We start from the raw sequence: 21,665 nt of genomic DNA on the forward strand, positions 1-21,665 counted from the left end.
GAAGTAGGTGAGGCTACAAAGGCTCCATGCTTTCAGGTTCATGACCTACAGAGTCCCGTACCCCACCATAAACGTGGAAATTCCCAGCAAGTCATCTCCGATGAGGAGTGATTTTGTTCTTCAACTTTGTTTATAAAGGGATGAAGCTGTAGAGTTTGGGAGAGAAGCCTTGAAACTGAATGCTAATGAATGGGGGTGGGACGTTCTCTGGAGTGGGGTCCTTTAACCCTGAGGCCTTTGCCACCTATTCAATCAGACCAGCAGCAGCCCCGCAGGGTCACATCTCAATAAATAAAAGCTTTTGTAGTGGAGAATGTGTAACAGGATGTCAGTCAACAAGAGACACTGAACAGTCTGTCAAACAGACAGTTTGTCAAGTAAGTTTCGTGGGAATCTAAAGGAAATCTAGTTCTGTTTTGCCTTCACCGGAGCCTTTTAGATTTTTATCAGCAGTGTGCCTTTCTCAGCATTTCTCATGAAAAGGACTGGACTAAGTGAAAAAGGAGCTCTATTTAACACCTCTGGATAGTACTCTAAAGGTTAAAACAATCAGTGATGAACTCCTGAAACTTGTGTTTGCAGACTCTTAAAGTTCTTGGTCGGATGCTGAACACAAATATCAGCCGAAAACCGTTTAATGAAGTGTGTTTCTGGGTAAGTAAATAATCTATAAATTGGTCCCTCTAACCACAGTCTGCCTGCATGTTTCCAGGAAGGACTACTCCGGGGAGTACACCATCTACCTGATCCCTTGCACTGTGCAGCCCACTCAGCCTTGGGTGGACCCAGGAGAAAAGCCTTTGGCCTGCACTGCACACGCCCCAGAAAGGTAGGGAAAGACAGTTGAGCCTCACTATTGCGAACTTACCTACTCGCTAACATTTATTTGTATTTAACCTCAAAACCAGTTTTCGTGGTGCCATTCCCATCATTCCTTGACATGCAGAGTGGCGAAATAGCGAGTCGTCTGACCCACATTCCCAGCTCAGATCCAGCAAGACAACACTCTGCCTTCTCATACTGTAAACAAGTGTTTTTTGTTTTTTTTTTTTACATCTTTATTGGAGTATAATTGGTTTACAATGGTGTGTTAGTTTCTGGCTTTATAACAAAGTGAATCAGTTATGCATATACATATGTTCCCATATCTCTTCCCTCTTGCGTCTCCCTCCCTCCCACCATCCCTATCCCACCCCTGTAGGTGGTCACAAAGCACCGAGCTGATCTCCCTGTGCTATGCGGCTGCTTCCCACTAGCTATCTATTTTACGTTTGGTAGTGTATATATGTCCATGCCACTCTCTCACTTTGTCACAGCTTGCTCTTCCCCCTCCCCATATCCTCAAGTCCATTAATACAGGAACTAGTGTTCTTTTTACGGTCTGTTTAGTGCCATGTTTTTCGAATTTTTGTGCTTTGTGTTGGTGGTTTTGCTGTTTAAAATAGCTCCCCAGCATAGAGCCGAAGTGCTGTCTAGTTTCCTAAGTACAAGAAGGTGGTGATGAGCTTGATGGATTGTTAGATAAGCTTCGTTCAAGCATGAATTTCAGTGCTGTTGCCGTGAGTTCTATGTGAATGAATCAACAATGTCTATCAAGCAAGGTGTCTTTAAACAGAAACATGCATAAAACAGGGTTAGGTATTGATCACTGGTTGAAAATGTTGTGACCAGAGGCTGCAGGAACTTGACCCTGTATTTCCCTCAGGAGCAAATGGTTCACTGTTCACTCATTCAGTGTTCATTGCAACGTTATAGAATGTAACTGCTGTGGATAACAAGAATCAACTGTCCATCAGCCCATCCCCACCTGTGACCTGAGACTGTCCGTGTTGTGCCAATGTTCACTCATTCAGCCAGCATTTATTCAGCTCTTATCAGGCACTTGGCTCTCCTCGGCATGGAGACTAGAGGAGAGGATTAAAAGTCACCTCTGCTCTCAGGCAGTGTATAGTCTAGTGCCACCTTTCTAGGAGCTGAGCAAAGTGAATAGAAAACATTTCAGAGGAAAGACACTGAAGACAGAATCTGACATTGTCATTAAGAGAAGATAATTTGGAATGCGACTTTCAAATGAACAGTCTGAGAGGTGGCCATTGGATTTGGCAATGGGGAAGTGGTTGATGATCTTGACAAAGGGCAGGTTCAGTGGACTGAGGGCGATGAAGCCTGATTGGAGTTGGTTCAAGAGAGGGAGGCAAGAATGTGGAGACAAGAGGGAACAACAATGCTTAGGGAATTTTGTTATAACGGATGTCAGATAGAGAGGCATTAGCGGGAAACAGATGAAGGGTAAAAGGAGGTTTAATTTGTTTGTGTTTTAGGGTGCAAAATATTTCAGGATGTTTGTATGCTGGTGGGAATAACCCTATTGGTCTGTTAGGGGGAAATGTGACAATGCAGGGGGAGGAGGGAAGATCTGCAGAGCCTAGTCCTTGAGTAGGGCAGGGGATAGACCTGGGACATGAGGGGAAGGGCCGGCCTTAGCCAGAAGCACAGAGAGCTCATCCACTGGAAGAGGAAGGCAAGCACAGTCTATGGATGCAAGTGAAGGGAGAATTAGCAGACTGGGAGGGGAAGGATGACAGGGGAGACATCTGACTGAGTCTGTTTTCTCCATGAAATGAGAAGCCAAGCATTAGCTAGAAGTGAGCAACAATGAGGTTTGAGAAGAGAGGAGGAAGTAAATCAGAGTCGTCTCAGAAAGTGGGAAAGTAAGCACGGTAGAGTTATAGTTGGCAGCTGATAGGCAGTGCTGAGGGCCCCATTGAATTGTTTTTAATATTACTGATGTAAGATGAATAGCACACATTTAAAGTACATACAATTTGATCAATTTTGACATACGTGTACACTCGTGAAACATTACCACAATTAAGATAGGGAGTGTATCTGTTTCCTTCAAAGGTTTCCTCATGGCCCTTTGTTATCCCTCCCTCCCTCCCATCTCACCCCAGGCCACCCCTCCCCGCCACGGTGTCCGCTGATCTTTGTGTCACTACAGATTACTTTGCATTTTCTGCTAATTTATATACATGGCATCACACAGCATTCTTTTTCTCTGACTGCTTTTGTTCAACACGATTATTTTGACTCATTCGTACTGTTGTGCATATCAGTAGTTTGTTCCTGTTATTGCTGAGTTGTATTCCATGGTATGGACACACTAAATTTGTTTATCAAATCGGTCAGTTGATGGACATTTGGGTTGTTTCCGGTTTGGGCTATTATAAAGAAAGCTGCTATGAACATACATAGACAAGCCTTTATATGGACACATGGTTTCTGTTTTCTTGTGTAAATACCTAGGAATGGAGTGGCTGGATCCTATGGCAGATATATGTTTAACTTCTTAAAAAAGTGTCACACCATTTCCCGGTGTTTATAAATGTGTAACTGTGTGTGTACATTCCCACCATGAGTATGTTAGTGTTCCAGGTCCTCTGCATCCCGGTAAACATGGTCACTGAGGGTCTGGTGTGAGTGAGATTAAAAGAAGAGGTGAGCTGGGAAGGTAGGAGGTGGTAGTTAGAGAGGGAAGTGTTTGAAAATGAGTTTTTTTGGAGGAGGTGCCTAGTGTGATGGTGGAGGGTAGGTGGCTGCAGTGGGGAGGAGAACTTGCTGTTTGGAAGTGAAGACATCAAGGAACTGAGAGGCTAGGGGAATAGAAGGTTCATCCGTGCAGATGTTGAAATCACGGAGACTGAGGGCAGGAGCAATGCTGGGAGCCCGTAGTCAGCCAAGTGTGGGAAGGATGGTGACCAGGAAAGTGGCGGTTGGTTGCAGAAAGGAAGAATAGAGGGCAAATCGTCTGAAGAGAATTGCTGGGGAATTTTTATTCATGTAATAAATTTTTAAAATTATGAAATATGTTAGATACCCAGAAGACCATATACTGTGGATATATAAAACCTCAAGAACATTACCTAGCTGCAATGAATTGGGTATCCCTTGGGCTATGATACTGATGATAAGAGAATATAATAACTACCACTGCTATTAGTGACCGTGTATGGAGTGCAGACTATGTGCTTCCTCTGTACTAAGCTCTTAACATTCAATCTGCATTCCAATGATTCCCCACAAATTGGTACTGTTATCTCCATTTTATAACTAAAGAAACTGGGAGTCAAAGAAAAAAAAAGAAATAGAACATTTCCGCTACCATTTAAACACCCTCAGTGCCCCTTTCAGCTGTACTCTCCCCAACTCTCCACTAAGGTAACCACTAGCCTGATATTTGTACTCATCATCCCTTGTTTTGGGTTATGGTTCACCTCATATTTACTTCTACATGGTTTTGCCTGTTTTTGAACTTTATATAAAAATTTCATACTGCGTGAATTCTCTCTGCAGCTTTTTTATTCCTTCAGTGAATCACTTGTTGATTCATAAGTGAAATCAACATTTATGTCGATCCATGTAGCTGCAGTTTGTTTTTCACTGCATTAAAGTAGTCTTCATAGGAAGAGTCCACAATTTATTTGACCACTCTATTTGGCTTATAATCCCAGATCCTCTCTATTACAAACAATACTCTATGTGTCTCTTAGTTACATGTGTGAGAAGAGTTTCTCCAGGGTAGGTGCTGGATTTTTTTTTTTTTTTTTAAAGAGGAGAGAGGAACAAAGGTTTGAAATGGCAAAAAGGAGCAAACAAGGCATTAACCCCTTCTCCAGTCCCAGTGCTGTGTGGGTGTGGAAGTCTGCAGGGTGAAGAGTATTGTTGGAGTGTACTGAGGCCTCAGAGTTGATATTCTTCCCTTACATCAGGGGCATCCTTACCTGTGGGTTCCCTGTTATTCCCAGGGTGACTTTCCCCCTTGGGCCTAATTTTGCTTTTGATCATCTCCATATCTTTCAATATGGCTCCATATGGATGCGGTAGAACTACAACACAACGAGTAATCAAGCCTGACTGGAAATTCAGACCTAATTCAAAAGAATTGTGTCTCCTATTACGCCTATTTTTGTGAGTCTGTCATACGTATAAGCTTGTAAGTCATCATTATCATCATCTCTAGTCCTTTCTTCATTCTCTTTAATCAATAAGTATTTATCAAGTGTCTTAGGTCCTGGCACTGTGTGGATTGTGGTAATAAATACCAACATCAACAAGAAAAACCTATTTCCCTGAGTCAGATAAATGAGCTCTTGGTACAATTAATGGTTATATCAAAGCTGTGGAAGCATGGTCAGCCTTGGTTTGTGTGGGTTTCTCCTGCACCCCAAGTTCCTCCTACACCTCAGCCCTCTCAAATCCACCCCCTGGAGCAGCTTCAGTTAAAAGTAGGGAATGGGGCTTCCCTGGTGGCGCAGTGGTTGAGAGTCCACCTGCCGATGCAGGGGACACAGGATCGTGCCCCGGTCCGGGAAGATCCCACATGCCGCAGAGCGGCTGGGCCCGTGAGCCATGGCCGCTGAGCCTGCGTGTCCGGAGCCTGTGCTCCGCAACGGGAGAGGCCACAACAGTGAGAGGCCCACGTACCGCAAAAAAAATAAAAATAAATTAAAAAAAAAAAAAAAAAAAAGTAGGGAATGATCAGACGGACTTGATCGGAAGAGTAAAGCATTCAAATTATCACTTGTGCGTTATTCTTTAACAAACATATGTGTTAGGAGCTTGGCCAGCATGGCAGGTACAATGGCGAGCAGATAGGCATGGATTATGACTCTATGGAACCCACAGTGGGTGAAAGCAGACTTTGATCACACATTTAAATAGAATAGCAAACCACAGTAAGTACTATGAAGGAAAAGTGCACAGTGTGATGAGAACAAATGATAAGGGATCTGACCCAGCCTGGGAGGGAAGAAAAAGAGGGTAAGCTTCCTAGAGAAAGTGGTGCTTGAGTTGAGATCTGAAGAATAAGAGTTCACTAGGCAAAGGATGGTGGCAGAGGAAGAAGGAGTGTTCCAGCAGAAGGTTCAGCAAGGCCAAAGTCAGGAAAGTTTAAATTCATTACCGCTAATCTCAAATCGGCCCGCAGGGCTCTCCAGAATGAGAGGGCCAGGAAAAGCAAAGAGCGTTGTAGAGTCTAAAGGCCAGTTAGATTATTCCTGCTCCAAAGAGCAGATGAACCCCATAAGGACCTGAACTAAATAAAGACTCTTGCCTGCAGACATCTCTTTATTCAGTAAATATGTAGCACCTACAACAAAGTACTGTTCACAATCCCGAGAAGGGTGGGAAAGGGAGGGCAGCTCAAAGGGCAAATGCAAAGTCGACCCTGCTCTCAAGAAACTCTTGTTTTTCCCACATTTAGATTCCTGATACCCATCGCATTCCAGCAGACCAACCGCCCTGTCCCTGTTGTATACTCGCTCAATACTGAATTTCAGCTCTGCAACAATGAGAAGGTGTTCCTGATGGACCCCAACACATCTGATATGTCACTGGCGGAAATGGATTACAAAGGGGCCTTCTCCAAAGGTAAGTCATTCCCTTCACCCGCAGACAGAGACTCCGCTGGACTTGAGAAGCTTTTGGATAGGTCCTTGGACTAGCATCTCTGCTCATTGGCTTTCAGTCAGCTCTCCAGGGAAGATTCCCCCAGCGTTGGTTCCAGGGCAGCCAAGGTTTAGTCAAGGAACAGACCCATATTCTTCCTTCAAGCTATTTCAAAATAAGATCACATTCTTGGTGCGATAATGATCAGCAGTGCGATACTGTGGAAGAGCACTGGTCTGAGTAGTAAGAACACTGGGGTTTCCAACCAGATTCTAACCCACTGTCTGACTTTGGGTAAACTGCTTCACCTCTCGGTTCCTCAGAGAGATTGCAATACGACCCTACTGCCTGCCATCCTCAAAGCTATGTCAAACATACATGTCCTCTCCAGCAGGCTTTCTCTACTTGAAATGGCTCCTCTGTCCCCTCCCTGTCCCGAATAGGGTTCCCTTGACTTTCTTCTCCTTCGGGTCTCTATCTAAATGTTAACCTCCCAATAGACACTTGCCTTGATTGCACCAGCCAATCTAATATAAGCCGTCATATTTGTCACTTTCACAGAATGCTGTTCATTTTTTATAGTACTTATCACAATTTTTAACATTATAATACATATTTTTCTTTACTTATTTATTGCCTATCTCTACCACTAGACTCTAGATTCCATTAGGACAGAGATTGTGATCAAATACCAAATTTGCACGCCATACCACCAATGCCGAGGTGCTTAATAAATATTTGTTGAATGAATTAATAATAAATGAATCAATCATCTGCCTTTTCTCTCAGTTATCTCTTCTGCCTTTCTCTTACTTTTAATCTTCTGCTCACATCTGTGTTTTTTTCTCTCATCCTAAAACCACATCCCATAACAGAAAAAGAAAATCTCTCATCCCTACCTATGCCTCAAACTTCAGCCCATGTTCTCCTTTGCTTTTCTCTGAGAAGCTTCCTGAGGGAGTGGTGAGCACACGCTGACCTCATGGCCGTCCTTCCCAGTCACTCCTCCATCCGTCTGCTGCAGGCTGGGTTTGTCCTACCACGGCTCAGAATCCTCTCCCGTCCATGACACCAAACCTATGGATTTTGACGCTTTTTTCCTGTTTGGTTTCCTTTGCACCAGCCTCACCTGACACTATCTTACCTCTCTGGCCACTTCTCACTCTCCGGCCTTGGGTCTCCGTCCTCTGCCCCATCCGTGTTGCTGTGTCCATGTTCCATGCTTGACTCCTGTTCTCACTTCAGTGCTACTCCAGTCGTCCCCCTGGCCCGGCTCATCCCTTTACCCTGAACTCTTCCTAACCTCCTGCTACCCCACAGCCATTCCACAAAAATTGACCTTGTCCCTGGTCCCTCCTGAGCTTCATTTCCACACTTCCACATGCGGACCCAAACTGCCAAACCTCTCCAAGCGGGTGTTGTTCAGACACCTAGAGACGTCTAGAACTGGACTTACCTCCCCTCAGACGTGTTCCTCTCACATTCACTGCCCCACTGACTGCATCACCATACTCCAGGTGGCCCAGCCAAAGACCTCAGGGCTATCCTCTGCTTCTGGTTGCCTCCTGTATCCCATCTATCATAAGATGAATGGTTCCAACTCCTAGACATTTCTTGAATGCATCCCCTTGCCTCACTGCTATATTTTGGATACCTATTTCTTGCTAGAGCATTAAAATAACTCCCTACCTGTGATTCTGGTCTCTTTGTCTTCATTCTCCATGTTTCTAAAGCCCAGGTGCGTTGACATTAAGCCCCCGTTTAAAACCTTCCGGCGTTCCCTATTACTCCTATACTCAAGTCCAGAATCCTCACGCCATTAATCAACCTTCCCGGGAGTCTCTCCTGCCAGAGCCCTCCCGATGCCCTCCACCCCAATCACTGGCCTCCCCAGTGCCATAGTAGATGCTCGGGATAAACATCTGAAGTCAGACGAATTTGTGCTCAAATCCTCCCCACCACGTGTCACAGATCTGAAATGCTGGACACGTTATTTAAAATAGGGATAATAATTGAACCTATCTCTTAGGCCCTTGGGAGGATTAAATAAGATACTGTAGGTAAAGAACTTGATGCCCTAGCAGGAACTAAGGAAAAGTACCTACACCGGGGCTGATACCTTTCCAGCATTCCGTATTTTGTACATGGACTTGCTTTTGCCTAGATTGCTCTCCCCAGCTTCTCCCACCCGCCTCAAATGCTCTATCTGACAAATGCCCACTCATCGTTCAGGATACTGCCCAATGTCATCTCTTCTTTAAATTCTTCCATACCTTTCCTCAGGCAGATTTTTGTGCTCAGCTATATACTCACTTGATGTTACGTACCTTCCTCTGTTTTACGCAGCAGTATCGCATGGAAGTTAATAGTGTGGGTTTCTCGAGACAAAGCACTTTGACTTTGAATCTCACCCTCCCCACTTACTAACTTTGTGACCTTGAACAAGTCACTTAACCACTCAATTTCCTCATCTGTAAAATCGTGAGCACTGCATGAGTTCTTCCATGGGAAGGAGTTAGTACAGTACCTAGCAAATGGTATGAGTTTGATAAATGTCAGCTATTATTAGCAATTGCTTTGCTTTTATTTCTGCCCTCTCATCTGTGTCTCACTCACCTTCGTATCCCCTGCGCGTAACAGAGTGCTTGCCCCACCCTAAATACTTAAGTAACATTTACTGATTAAAAGAAGCTATACATGAATGAATGTGTATTTTAGGGACACATGGACCCCACAGCTCTTCATAGAAAGGTACTTTTGACTCTATAGGAGCATGTTAAATCCTTCCTATCTTTGACACTTTTTTTCTCTTTAATCTTAAAGTCTGACCTAATTAATGCCTTGCAATCTTTTCAGGTCAAATCCTTTATGGCCGAGTACTTTGGAATCCAGAACAAAACCTTAATTCTGCTTACAAACTCCAGCTGGAGAAGGTCTATCTTTGTACCGGCAAGGATGGCTACGTGCCTTTCTTTGATCCCACGGGGACAATCTACAATGAAGGGCCACAGTATGGATGCATTCAGCCAAACAAACACCTAAAACACAGATTCCTGCTGCTGGTATGCTAACTGTTAGTGTTAAAGGGCTGACACACGAGTAGCTTTCCTCAGCTATGGTTTTTGCCTGAAGCAGATAGACCCCCACTCTTGACGGTTTTCTACAGATATTGTTGTTGTTACTTCTATCAGCTTAATGTTAGTATTGGGTTGGCCAAAAAGTTCGTTCGATCTTATGAAAAAACCCGAACGAACTTTTGGCTAACTCGATACATATCACCAACTGTGAAGGTTTGGTGGGTAACAAGACAAGCTGTTACTGATGTTCTAGGAAGGGGAAAGTCTAAGCTAGTGTTTCTCAAAGTGTGTCCCAGACACCCCTGAACATCCCCAATATTCTTTCAGGGCGTCCACAAGGTCAGAACTACTTTCATAATGATATGATGATGCTTGCCTTTTTCATACTCAGTCCCTCATGAGTGCCAAGAGTACGAAGGTTTCGTTGATAGGGATTCAGATTCGACATTGTGACTAATCTTTAGAAGAAAATACCACTTACTGAGCTTTGATTTAGTATCCAAAAAGAATATCCATAATTATCTGAAAAAGTTATTCAAACATTTCTCTGTCTTCCAACTACATAGCTTGTGTGAGGCCAGATTCTTCATATACTTCAGCCAAAACAACATGCCACAACAGATTGAATACAGAAGCAATTGTGAGAATCTGGTTCTTTAACAGAGATTTGCAAAAATGTAAAACAATGCCAGCTCTCTTTTGGGGAGGTGGGTGTGAATACAGACATTTTCACTAAAAAATATGTTACTTATGTTAACATGTAGTGAGTTTCTCATTTCTATTTTAAAATGAATTAGTAAATGCATTTTTTAAAATTGTTAATTGTAACATAATTACAGTGTTAATTTTAGTACAGTAAATATTGATAGATATCAGTCACATAAAATGAAAGCTTTGGGGGGAGGTGGTCCTTAATTTTTATGTTCTGAGACCAAATAGCTTGAGAATTGTTGGTCTAGGCTCTCTCACCCATTGGGTTTTGAGATCACAGAGGCCACCAAGTGTCCTTCCCTGAAGAGGGCAGTCGGTGCCCAGAGGCAGCGGTCAACTTAAGGAGAGGGCTTCTGCGGCATGTGCCCTCCTGACCCGACCCAAAGGAGGAGTGGAGAGTGCCTTTCTCCTCCCAGTGACTGCCACCTGCCAGCTCAGTGGTTCCGTCTTTCTAAATCTTGCGTTTTTTTTTTCTGAAATCCTAGGACCGCAGTCAGCCAGAGGTAACGGACAAGTACTTCCACGACGTGCCCTTTGAAGCCCACTTTGCTTCTGAGTTGCCTGATTTCCACGTGGTCAGTAGCATGCCAGGCGTGGATGGATTTACTCTGAAGGTGGACGCACTCTATAAGGTGAGTATGGTGAGAAGAATAGAAGCACAGGATCAAGGTCACTTTAAAGGTTACAGCAAGGAGGATGACATCATCTCTTTGATGTCAGTTTCTTTTTATAGCATTCTTACTGGCAGGTCTTTTTTTATTGTTGTTAAGCTCATCATTCATCTTACCGTCTATCCAACAGACCAACAAAATTCTTTAATTTGCATATACTCACTCATCATGGCTCTTTGCTGCCCCAGCTGATTTTCACAGGCATGTGGAAATATTTAACAAACTCATAAATACAATTCAGTAATTTAGAATGGCAAGAATTACTAGTATTCAATAAGCAAAAATACTCTAAGTCCCAGTAATAAAAATAAACTTCCAAGATCAAATTCCACTCTTCTCTGTCTCCCAATAGTAAGCCATGACCTTGGATTTCAGAACTATTATCACTCTTCAGAAGTTATTTCAAAATCATGGAGGGGGGCTTCCCTGGTGGCGCAGTGGTTGAGAGTCTGCCTGCCGATGCAGGGGACACGGGTTCGTGCCCCGGTCCGGGAAGATCCCACATGCCGCAGAGCGGCTGGGCCCGTGAGCCATGGCCGCGGAGCCTGTGCTCCGCAATGGGAGAGGCCACAACAGTGAGAGACCCGCGTACCGAAAAAAAAAAAAAATCATGGAGGGTTTCCATGGGGGCAGATGAGAGGGAAATAAAATGCTTGATGACATAAGTCAGGGGAGGATCCAAGAAGTGTTAAGATTTAGCAGATTTTTGTCAAGTATCTGTGTATTATGCACAGAGTAGGTGGTTAGTGAATATTTGTTGAATGACTCTATTTTAGCTAAAGTTCATGAATAAATAGTAAATTGGCATAGAAAACAATAAAAGGTACTGGGAATAAATGTGATTATTAATACTATTACTCCACTGCTATCAATAAAGGCCAACACATCATAAGTGATGACTGAGCTAAAGAAACCCTGAAAGGTAAATTCTTAGGGCTATTTCATGCACAGGTAGTGAAACTGAAAAAAAATGCGAATATCTGACCCAAGATCACCTGAATGTGGAAATAAAACAGGACCCCAAAATATTCAGTTCAGTTCTCTGTTCACAGGCACCAACCATGGCTAATGCTTTTCTTTTTTTTCTTTTTTCTTTTTTTTACTTCATCAAAACCTTTCTGCTACAGTTACAGTGGTGTATTTACTAATCTTTAAATGCGCCATACATAGTCTTACCTCAACATTTTTCTTAAAGGGTGCCAGTTATGGTCTGATTTATTCCATGACTTTAAAAGCAAGAGGTTCTTTAGTGGATCAGTTTCCTTTCTTTGTTTTTTTTGTTTTTTTTTTTTGCGGTACACGGGCCTCTCACTATTGTGGCCTCTCCCGTTGCGGAGCACAGGCTCCAGACGCCTAGGCTCAGCGGCCATGGCTCACAGGCCCAGCCGCTCCGCGGCATGTGGGATCCTCCCGGACCGGGGCACAAACCCGTGTCCCCTGCATCGGCAGGTGGACTCTCAACCACTGCGCCACCAGGGAAGCCCCCTTTCTTTGTTTAATTGAAACACATTTGATATACCATATTATGTTCTTTTCATGTGGACTCCAGTGGCAAGAATTACTTGCAGTGATTTGACATTTGCATACGTTATGAAATGATCAATGTGATAAGTCTAGTAACCATCTGTCCCCATACAAAGCTATTACAGTCTCATTGGCCATGTTCCTTATGCTGTGTATTACATCTCCTGGCTTATTTATTTGATAACTGGAGGTTTGTACCTCTTAAGCCCCTTCACATATCACAGTGCTCCCCACACCCTCCTCCCTCTGGCGACTACCCATTTGTTCTCTGCATCTACGAGACTGTTTTCATTTTGTTTTGTTTGTTTTGTTTTTCAGATTCCACAAATACCTGAAATCATATGGTATTAGTCTTTCTCTGTCTAACTTATTTAACTTAGCATAATGCTTTCTAGGTCCATCCATGTTGTCACAACTGGCAAGATTCTTTTTTATGGCTGCATGGTATATATACACACACACACACACCCCCCACATCTTCTTTTTCCATTCATCTATTGACGGACACTTAGGTTGTTTCCATATCTTGGCTACTGTAAGTAATGCTGCTTTGAACACTGGTGTGGCTAATGCTTTTCTTGAAACCGTTTATCTATTGGGGCTTGTGGTGGGCAGCTGTCTTTCCATTGCCTTTCCTCAGAGGTGGCCTGTGGGCAGCAATGACATGTTCGCTTTGTCTCGCCATCTCCTCCTTCTGCAGGTGGAAGCCGGACACCAGTGGTATCTCCAGGTGATCTACATCATTGGACCTGACACCATCTCAGGTCCCAGAGTCCAGCGCTCTCTCACAGCCCCTCTGAGGCGCAACCGAAGGGACCTGGTGGACCCCAGTGGCTGGCTGACCCTTGACGAATCCCTCATCTATGACAATGAAGGGGACCAAGTCAAGAATGGCACCAATATGAAGTCGCTGAATCTGGAGATGGAAGAGCCAGCTGTAGCTGCTTCTCTATCCCAAACCGGGGCGTCTATCAGCAGCGCCCTTGCTGCCATCGTGCTCCTACTTCTGGTGTTTTTGGTGGCTTGTTTCATCACCAGGAAACGCCAGAAACAGAGGAAGAAGCCGCCCACAGGGGACATTTTGGAGGAATACCCTCTGAATACCAAGGTGGATGTGCCCAAGAGGGGCCTGGACAGGGTGGAGAAGAACGTGGACAGACAGTACTGCACCGTGCGGAACGTCAACGTACTCAGTGAAACCGAGGGTGCTTATGTGTTCAAAGGTGCTAGAGTAAAAAAATTGAATCTAGAAGTCAGAGTTCACAACAATTTGCAAGACGGAACAGAAGTTTAATGGAGGAGATCCATGAGTGTTTTTTTTCTAAAATCATTTTTATAAAACGGGGGAAAATACTGGTATTTTTATAATCTTGCTGATTGAAAAGGGAAAACTATAGCTTTGAGTGGCGGAGGCACACATCACATGCATCAGCTCACAGCCGAGCTACCTCATTAAACAAAGAACCACTGAGACCCCAGAGGATGGAAGTAGTTCTTTCCGTGGATCCCATTAGCCATGTCAGCGGCGACAAATTGTTCCTTCTGTAAGGCTGATCTTAGAAAGCCAGTGTCTGGCGTTAGGACAGGAGTGAGCTCCACAGCTGGTGGAGCTCAGAGGGCTGGGGGTGTACCAGGCAGGTCTCAGAGGGAGAGAGACAGGGATGCAGGGCCTTTGGTCTCCTCCCCCCACTCCAGCTCCCTTCTGCTTGAGATTTTCCTTGGCCTCTGCACAGCAGAGTTCACGTTGCTGACACCCAGGTTCTGCTCAGAATTCTGCTAATCAGCACCTGTGTGTCTGCTCTCGTGTCCACTTGACAACCTGCCCTCCATGGCTTCTGATTGTACCTTGCATCACCAGCCCTTTTCACCTGGGAGTTCAAAGTGGTCTGGACTAGAGCATTTCTCCACAACTCAAGGGAGAAACCTCAGCCTCGCCTGTCAGGCATCAGGCACAGTGGAGTGGGGAGGGGGGGGACTGAAACCTGGGGAAAGGAGGGACCTGGCAGGCGCCTCGGAGGACATCAGTGATGCCCTGCACCCTAGGCCCAGGGGGGTGCCCTTGTGCCCGGCTGGTTTACACTGCAGCCAGGACACATCCAGACATCCTCCCTGACAAAGGATGCCACCAGGCAAGATTGCTGCACTGTGGCCTTTTTATTCAGCATTGCTGTGGATGCTTGAAACACCTACCACAGTTCCTGCTACCCCAGGCTTTTCCCAGTCCGATAACAGACAAGCCGTGTGCTTTGCTAGCTGTGGGGTTTTTATTTTGTTAGGGCTGCAGAAAAGTCAGAGATTCATTTGAATAAAGCAAATTAGGAGAAAGCTCAGGCCAGAACGAAATCAGAGTTAATGGATGCCAACTAGTAGTCGTAGCAGAAAAGTACTAGTACTCCCAGCAGATAAAGTACTGGTACAGCAGTACAGCAGATAAAGTACTGGTACAGCAGATAAAGTACTGGTACAGCAGATAAAGGCACCGTTCCTGGTACAGTGTTTCAGGGATTTCTCTTTCGGGGGTTCTTTTTTTGGTAGCTCAGGCACTTCTTTTATTATATCAGCACATGACAAGGCCATGGACACATGGCTTTAAAATGATTTAGTGTTCAAATAGCAGCTTGATGATGTACGTAGTGTGCGCACCGCTTGCTTTTGTGTTTCAGTTTTGTTTCTGCTGTATTGGCAAAAATATAAGCATGCATGTCGTGTTATTTTGAACTGGAGGCACCATTCCATTGTTCAGGAGTAAAAGACACGTCCCCTTCCTGATGCACGGCACACTGTAATCACTGAGCAGATCACAGAGCATTCACATTGTGTAATATTTGTATTAGGATGACCCTAGCTCTTTGAGAACATTCCACACTGGAAATACTTTGGTCCGAAAAGCTAGAAGGAATGAACCGTGAAAGGTTTTAGGCATCTCAGCCAGAATCCAAGCTTCTTGAGAGAATGGCGGGTGTGAGCCGTGCCTTGGGTTCTCCAGCAGTGCCTTGTGCACAGCAAGCGCTCCAGGAATATTCAGTAAACAAATGAATGGTGTCATGGGTGAATGATAGAGGAATCGATTTAGGGAGGGGAGGAGAGAGAGTATGGCGGCAATATCACAAGGGTAAGTAGAGGGGGGAAAAAAAACTATCTCTTCTACTTGGATTATAAAATAATCTTCTCATTGGAGCAAAGAAGCACCACTTGACATAGGCATGAATCTGGCAGTGGGCTTGAGGAGGACCGAACAGAAAAGCTGTAATAATGTATTAGCGGGAGGTGAGACTGTGAATCATTCTCCAGAGCAGGACATTTAGAGGAAAGTCTGACTTAGCAACTCCGAGCTGAGCACAAAGTTTGCAGGAGAAGATGAGTTGGAGTGAGTGAGCCCAGAACCTGATACTCCTGACTGCTCAGATGCTACTCGAGGCCAGCTTGGGTGTTAGGGCTGGAACTTCTGTATTGGACTCACGAACACCCAAAACTGGTGTCTCATGGCTCGAGAGCTCATCAGCTGAGCATGGAATCCTCTCCAGAACAACCTAGAAAGTTGATGCTGATTCTGCAAGGACAGGAAGCCAGTTGCTCATGGAGCAACGTTTGATTGGGCCTGTTGTTTATCACTGCTCCTGGGTCCCTGAATGCTTGCACGTTGAAGCAGCAACTTTCCACTTGCTCAAATAGTCTTCTTGCACTGCCCTTCTCTTACTGCTAAATAGGGCACATGGGTGGGCAGAATGTAGACAGATGGCAGAACGGAGCCAGTGCGGGAAGGAGTGGAGACTGATCTCGGAGTGCTCCTAGCAGCCTCCGTGGAACAGTTCTCGAGCGACACGAGCAGCATCGCTGAGGACCGTGAGATAGTGAGTTATCAGCGTGAAAGGAAAGCCCTTGGGTATCCCCGCCTCCCTTCCTTTCTATCCCCCACCACATACACTTTATCGAGTGCTCACCCTTCCCTAGTGGACGCACACTTGTGAAATAGAAATCGCTCCGAGATGTACAACTGAGATTTACTTCTTTGATACAGAATTTTTCATTTCTTTTATGTTTTATACTTCATACTGGGAAGCAGAGAACTTGGTGACTGATGTGCAGTTATACTTCAGCCAAAGCTCTCCTTTCGGTTTTTCTAACTTGCTCACTAAGGCCTTGTGTGTGTTTTACTAACCTTTTATACCATGTCTTTAGGTGAGAAGGAACAAAAGACCCTCAGGGGTTGCTATTTGCTATCACATGATGGCTGTGAAGGCTAAAAGAAGAGTCTGCACCTTTGCCCTTAGATTGTACCCCAGGCCTCCTGGCGGACTCACACAGATTCTTACAGGTAGATGCAGAAAGAGTGTTGGGATGTGTTTTGCACAGTTTTACAATAGTCAGTCTCGGTGTCCCACAGGTATTCATTCTTCTTGGATACGACACACCTGCTCAGACTTGAGTAAAACATTCGTGGTGCTGTCAACCTGATTTCTTGACTCTGAAATGATCTTTGTATTCCCAATACCAATTTGTGTGTTATGAATTTCTGATTTCTCCAATAGCATATGCCACTATATAAATTTGTATTCATAAATGACAGTCTGGTTGTGGTTTTTTTGCTATGTTCATCTCATTAGATTCTTCATCTCATTAATGTAAGGCAATGCCATTGAGATGGCAGAATCATTCTAAAATTTGAGACAAAGGTTTTTGGAGAAAATCGCTTTGAAGGGGTTGCATCTGAGACACTTGCTACTTGTGCTAAGATCAATTACCTATCCCCATATTATCATAGTTCTTCTTTTGCAATCTGTTGAAACCCCAGAACAAAGAGGAATAACTAAAATCTCCACGTGCAATACAATAAGATGATTATTTACGCTATATTTATAATCATCAGACCTTCTCATGACACTTGATATAGTGTGAAAATGGCTATGTCCTTCTGTACAGGCACAAAGATTTGTTAAGTGTCCGTGACTCACCCTGGAGATGACCGAAGCTCCAAATAAGAATTTACTGGCTCGTGCAGGAAAAATGGCAGAGTCAGAATGAAACTTAGCCCAGGCATTCTGCAAGCCTGTGCATTTGTCCCCTCTGGGAAACCAGTGACAGTGGCCAGCAGGGCTCCGTTGGCATCTTTTGATGGCACATTTGCAAACCCAGCAAGACTTGAAAAAGCATTTTTTCATGACATCTGGGGAAAAGATGCCACAACCAAACCTAGGATTTCCTTAGATGCTCTCATGGGCTTCGTGTAAACTTTACTTCCTCACGATTTCCTATGATTGTCCCTTGCCTTACAGCAGGCTCTAAACCCTGGGGTGCATTTCTCCCATGTAGAAGCTGTATCAGGAGCCAATCTATGAATTGTTAGGACTGGCTATGAAAATGCTTCCTGAGACCTGAAATTTCATGGCCATACAATGTAGGAAACTTGGGGGTAAGTGGCAGAAAATGAGTTCTCATTTAGATTTTGCAATATCTCACAGACTAGGGTTTTGAAGAAACATAACGAGAACAGGAGAGGGAGACTATTGAGACTATCCTACTAGTTTCAACCCCATGAAATTCCTAATTTTATAAGATAAAAATAGTCCAGTATCAGTAGTTTACACCGCTCAACTTAATATTAAGATGCCACAGTGAGTAATAAAGATTCTATCCCCAGATAAGCCTGAGATAGCTCTAAGCAGGAGCCCTTTCAATGGCTTACTGAGTAGCTAGTGGCCCAGGTAAAGTCCGAGGAACAATATCAATAACATGTCGGGCACATCTGCCAATCAAGAGCAATGATTTCTTCACCTTCTCTACCTCATTCAGTCCTGGTGAAATAGTTGCAGGTCACTGTCCTGGATAATTTTCTTTGAAAGTTCCATATGAATCCCAGAATTTCAAGTCTTTGCACAAACTGATGTTGCTTGAAAATGGTCCAAAGCTCCTATAACTCTAATTTAATGCTCGTCCCGAAAAATTCAGTCACTTGATTGATACAACAAAATAGACCCATGGTGCAACTCTCTCTAAAAAAACTAGCAGAATTTTATCCCCATGCTCATTTTGGTTTCAGGCTACCAAGCTCCAAGACCAGCAAATTATAAAAGTTTATTAGAATCTCAGACTGGGAGAGTTTCTGTAAATTGTTAAAAAAAAAAAAAAAAAGTTTCAAGATGCCTCCCTTAAACGTTCTCACTAAAGGAATGTTTCCAAAATGAACCAGTTGTCTATACTAGTAACACACAAAAGTCCCTGCGCTGCTTATTCAGTTTGCCTTCACACCAATTCTCTGCCCTGTTTATGCTCCAGGAAACAGACTTCCTGAAATTGCTTCTCCGAGGCTTTCTTGCACCCTTGGCTTTTGGTTGAGATTGGCCAAATGGAGACATTGATGGGAAAAAAGTTAAGGTGTCTATCCCTCCCCACTGCCTTGCTGTGGTTCTGGCAGTGCCTGCATCCCTCCTGGGCCACAGGTCCTGTTGGACAGCCCCCTCCCACTGTCCCTGTCCTTGAGGCTCTGACAACACCGTCCCTCACTTGCCCATGCAGACCTAGAGGTAGCCATGCTTTCATCCTGTCTCTAGTCCTCTGGCTTCATCACCCCTGTGGATTCCTTTAACTTAACCCTGCCCACGCTTCCATAGAGTCCCTTTTTTAAACTATCTATTCAAACCCTTTTAGTTTGCTATTTCTCTTCTGCCAGAACTATAATAGAGTCCTTAAATTCAGTGTCATTTGATTATAATTTTCTAATATAAATCAGAAATAATTAATCACTTGAACTCAAATCCTGTCTTAATTTTAGATTTGCCCATTATTATAATCAGTGGCACGCTGATAAATATTTCACACCCAGCTTTTGGTGTCTGGGAAGGCCTGATTGGAAGCATTTGCTGGCTTTTGTGTTGTATATGCCCTCACCATGGCAGAATTTAACCTAATTTCACTGAACATGGAGATGGGAAGAGATACACAAGAACACAAGTTGATATAGCATTTCTACCACACAGATAAAGTAAACATAAATAACCTCAAGATCATCAATAACAGTAAAATGTCAAGGAATTAGAAAGTTTGAGTACCTTTGCTTTTAACGTAATGTATTCAATTGTGTTTATTTAATATAATTTTTCATAATGGCTCTGTTTACTTGCAAAACTCCTGAAAATTTAGCAATCGGCTCTCTCATGCTGGGCCGGCTCAGCTCACAACTGTGAGAGAAAACATAATATCCACAACCGCTTGGTCAATTTAACCTGCTTTTGTTAATTTTCCCCTCACATTTTACTACACATTTAAAATATACCTCAATAACTTTGCTCTAAAATCTTATATTTGACTCTCAAATTGTTCTTTTTAGCAGAAAGAAAAGGTAATATAGGAAAATTAGCTTCTTGTAAAACTACCAAGTGGTTCAATGTATTCAGAGTGGTGAAAGTTTCATCAAACAATTTTTTTTTTTTTTCTGGGTGACTATAAACCTGGTTTCTGGGATCCTAGCATTTATCATTATTATCATTTTATCACCTAACATTTACTTCTGAGAAAACTCCTCTGTTGAGGGAAAAGTATTAATTTTATAAATACACTATAGCATGATCCTAGTCTAAATGGTGGTAACTGGGCAGTTGTTACAACTAGAAAACCTCAAAAAAACACAGTGCATTTTATTTTAAAATTGCCATCCCGAAACCAAAGAGTTCAACGCTGAACCTGGAATGATTAAAATAAATCCTACAGGTAAACACCACCTGTTATTCATTTCCTTCTGGCTATAAATCCAGCGTTATTACTTCCTGGTTGTGTGGGACAGAACTTGTAGAAGTTACTGAATCCCTCTGAGCCTCTCTATGTATTTTCAAAATAGAGGTAATCACACCTAATTTAAGCTGGTCTGTAGACTTGAAATAAGACCATTCAATTATTCAATTAAAATTTGCCTCTGATAGGATGATCTAACTGCACTGCCTCGAAGGCAGCAGTAAACAACACCCAGTGTAGGTCATGCCCAGAGATGTTCCTATTCATTTCCTCTTGCTGCTGCAACAGATCACCACAAATTAAGTGGCTTAAAACAACACGAACATGTCAGCTTACAGTTCTACAGGCCAGAAGTTCAAAATGGGTCTTACTAGGCTAAATTCAAGGTGTTGACAGGCTGCATTCCATCTCAAGGCTCCAGGGGAGAAACCATTTCCTTCCCTTTTCCAGTTTCTAGAGACCACCTATGTTCCTTAGATCATTACCCGCTCCCATCTTCAAAGCCAGCAATGGCCAGTTGAGCTTTCTCATTGTACCATCTCTCTAGTTCAGATTCTGCTTGCCTCTTCCCCACTCAAAGACCCTTGTGATTACATTTGGTCCACATCATCCAGGATAATTTCCTTACGTTAAGGTCAACTGATTAGACTTATATGTGGAATCTAAAATATGACACAAATGAACTTATCTATGAAACAGAAACAGATCCACAGACACAGAGAATAGACTTGTGGTTGGCAAGGGGGAGGGGGACTGCGGAAGGGATGGATTGGGAGTTTGGGGTTAGCAGATGCAAATTATTATGTATAGAACGGATAAACAACAAGGTCTTATTGTACAGCACAGGGAACTATATTCAATATCCTTTAATAAACCATATGGAAAAGAATATGAAACAAATAAGTTCAGCTGATTAGCAAACTTAATTCCATCTGCAACCACAATTCCCCCTTGCCGTGTAATGTAACATATTCACAGATTCCCGGGGTTGTTGGACATCTTTGGGGACCATTACTCTGCCTACAACATACGCCTATCATAATATGGGGCAGAGTTTTGAACCACAGAAGCCAGAATACCCAAACCACTAGCCCCCTCCTGCTGCTGCTGGAAACCAGCAGATTGTCTCTTTTGCTCAAAAATTTACTTTCAGAAATGGAAGGGACCCACTCAGTGCATGCGCCCATTTAGTCTATATGTCTTCCCTGTCTGCTGAGCTGACAGGGGTCATGAGTAATGCCAGTTTCAGTTGGTAGAGAATGTGTACATAACTATAGAGCTTTTGAACTTAAAAGAAGAATGGCTTCACCTAGATTGCTGCCCGGTCCTTTCTCCTCCCCTCATTCCTGAGGGGCCCTTGGGGTCAACCTCTCAGCATTATATGTAGATTTATAAGCAGTACACGGTAGCTGAGTGCTTTGGAGCCAAGTTGCTTGGGTTTGAATCTCAGCTACATGATTTGCTGGCTATGTAACCTTGGGCCAAGGTCTTATTCAGGCTGTACAGTTTA

The 21,665-nt window shown here is 43.6% G+C and overlaps 1 protein-coding gene across 1 annotated transcript in view; it reads left to right on the plus strand.

The window, feature by feature from the left end:
* The window catches only part of FRAS1 (Fraser extracellular matrix complex subunit 1), a 458,507-nt gene extending 441,513 nt beyond the window's left edge, over positions 1–16,994 (plus strand). The window contains exons 70-74 of the mRNA XM_032632915.1: positions 713–829; positions 6,263–6,429; positions 9,304–9,509; positions 10,721–10,867; positions 13,131–16,994. Of these exons, the coding sequence (XP_032488806.1) occupies positions 713–829; positions 6,263–6,429; positions 9,304–9,509; positions 10,721–10,867; positions 13,131–13,724 (1,231 nt within the window). The 3' untranslated portion in view covers positions 13,725–16,994. The remainder of the gene's footprint in view (positions 1–712; positions 830–6,262; positions 6,430–9,303; positions 9,510–10,720; positions 10,868–13,130) is intronic.
* The last annotated feature ends 4,671 nt before the right edge of the window (positions 16,995–21,665 follow it).

Source organism: Phocoena sinus, chromosome 5 (genome assembly GCF_008692025.1).
Source record: "Phocoena sinus isolate mPhoSin1 chromosome 5, mPhoSin1.pri, whole genome shotgun sequence".
NCBI lineage: Eukaryota > Metazoa > Chordata > Mammalia > Artiodactyla > Phocoenidae > Phocoena > Phocoena sinus.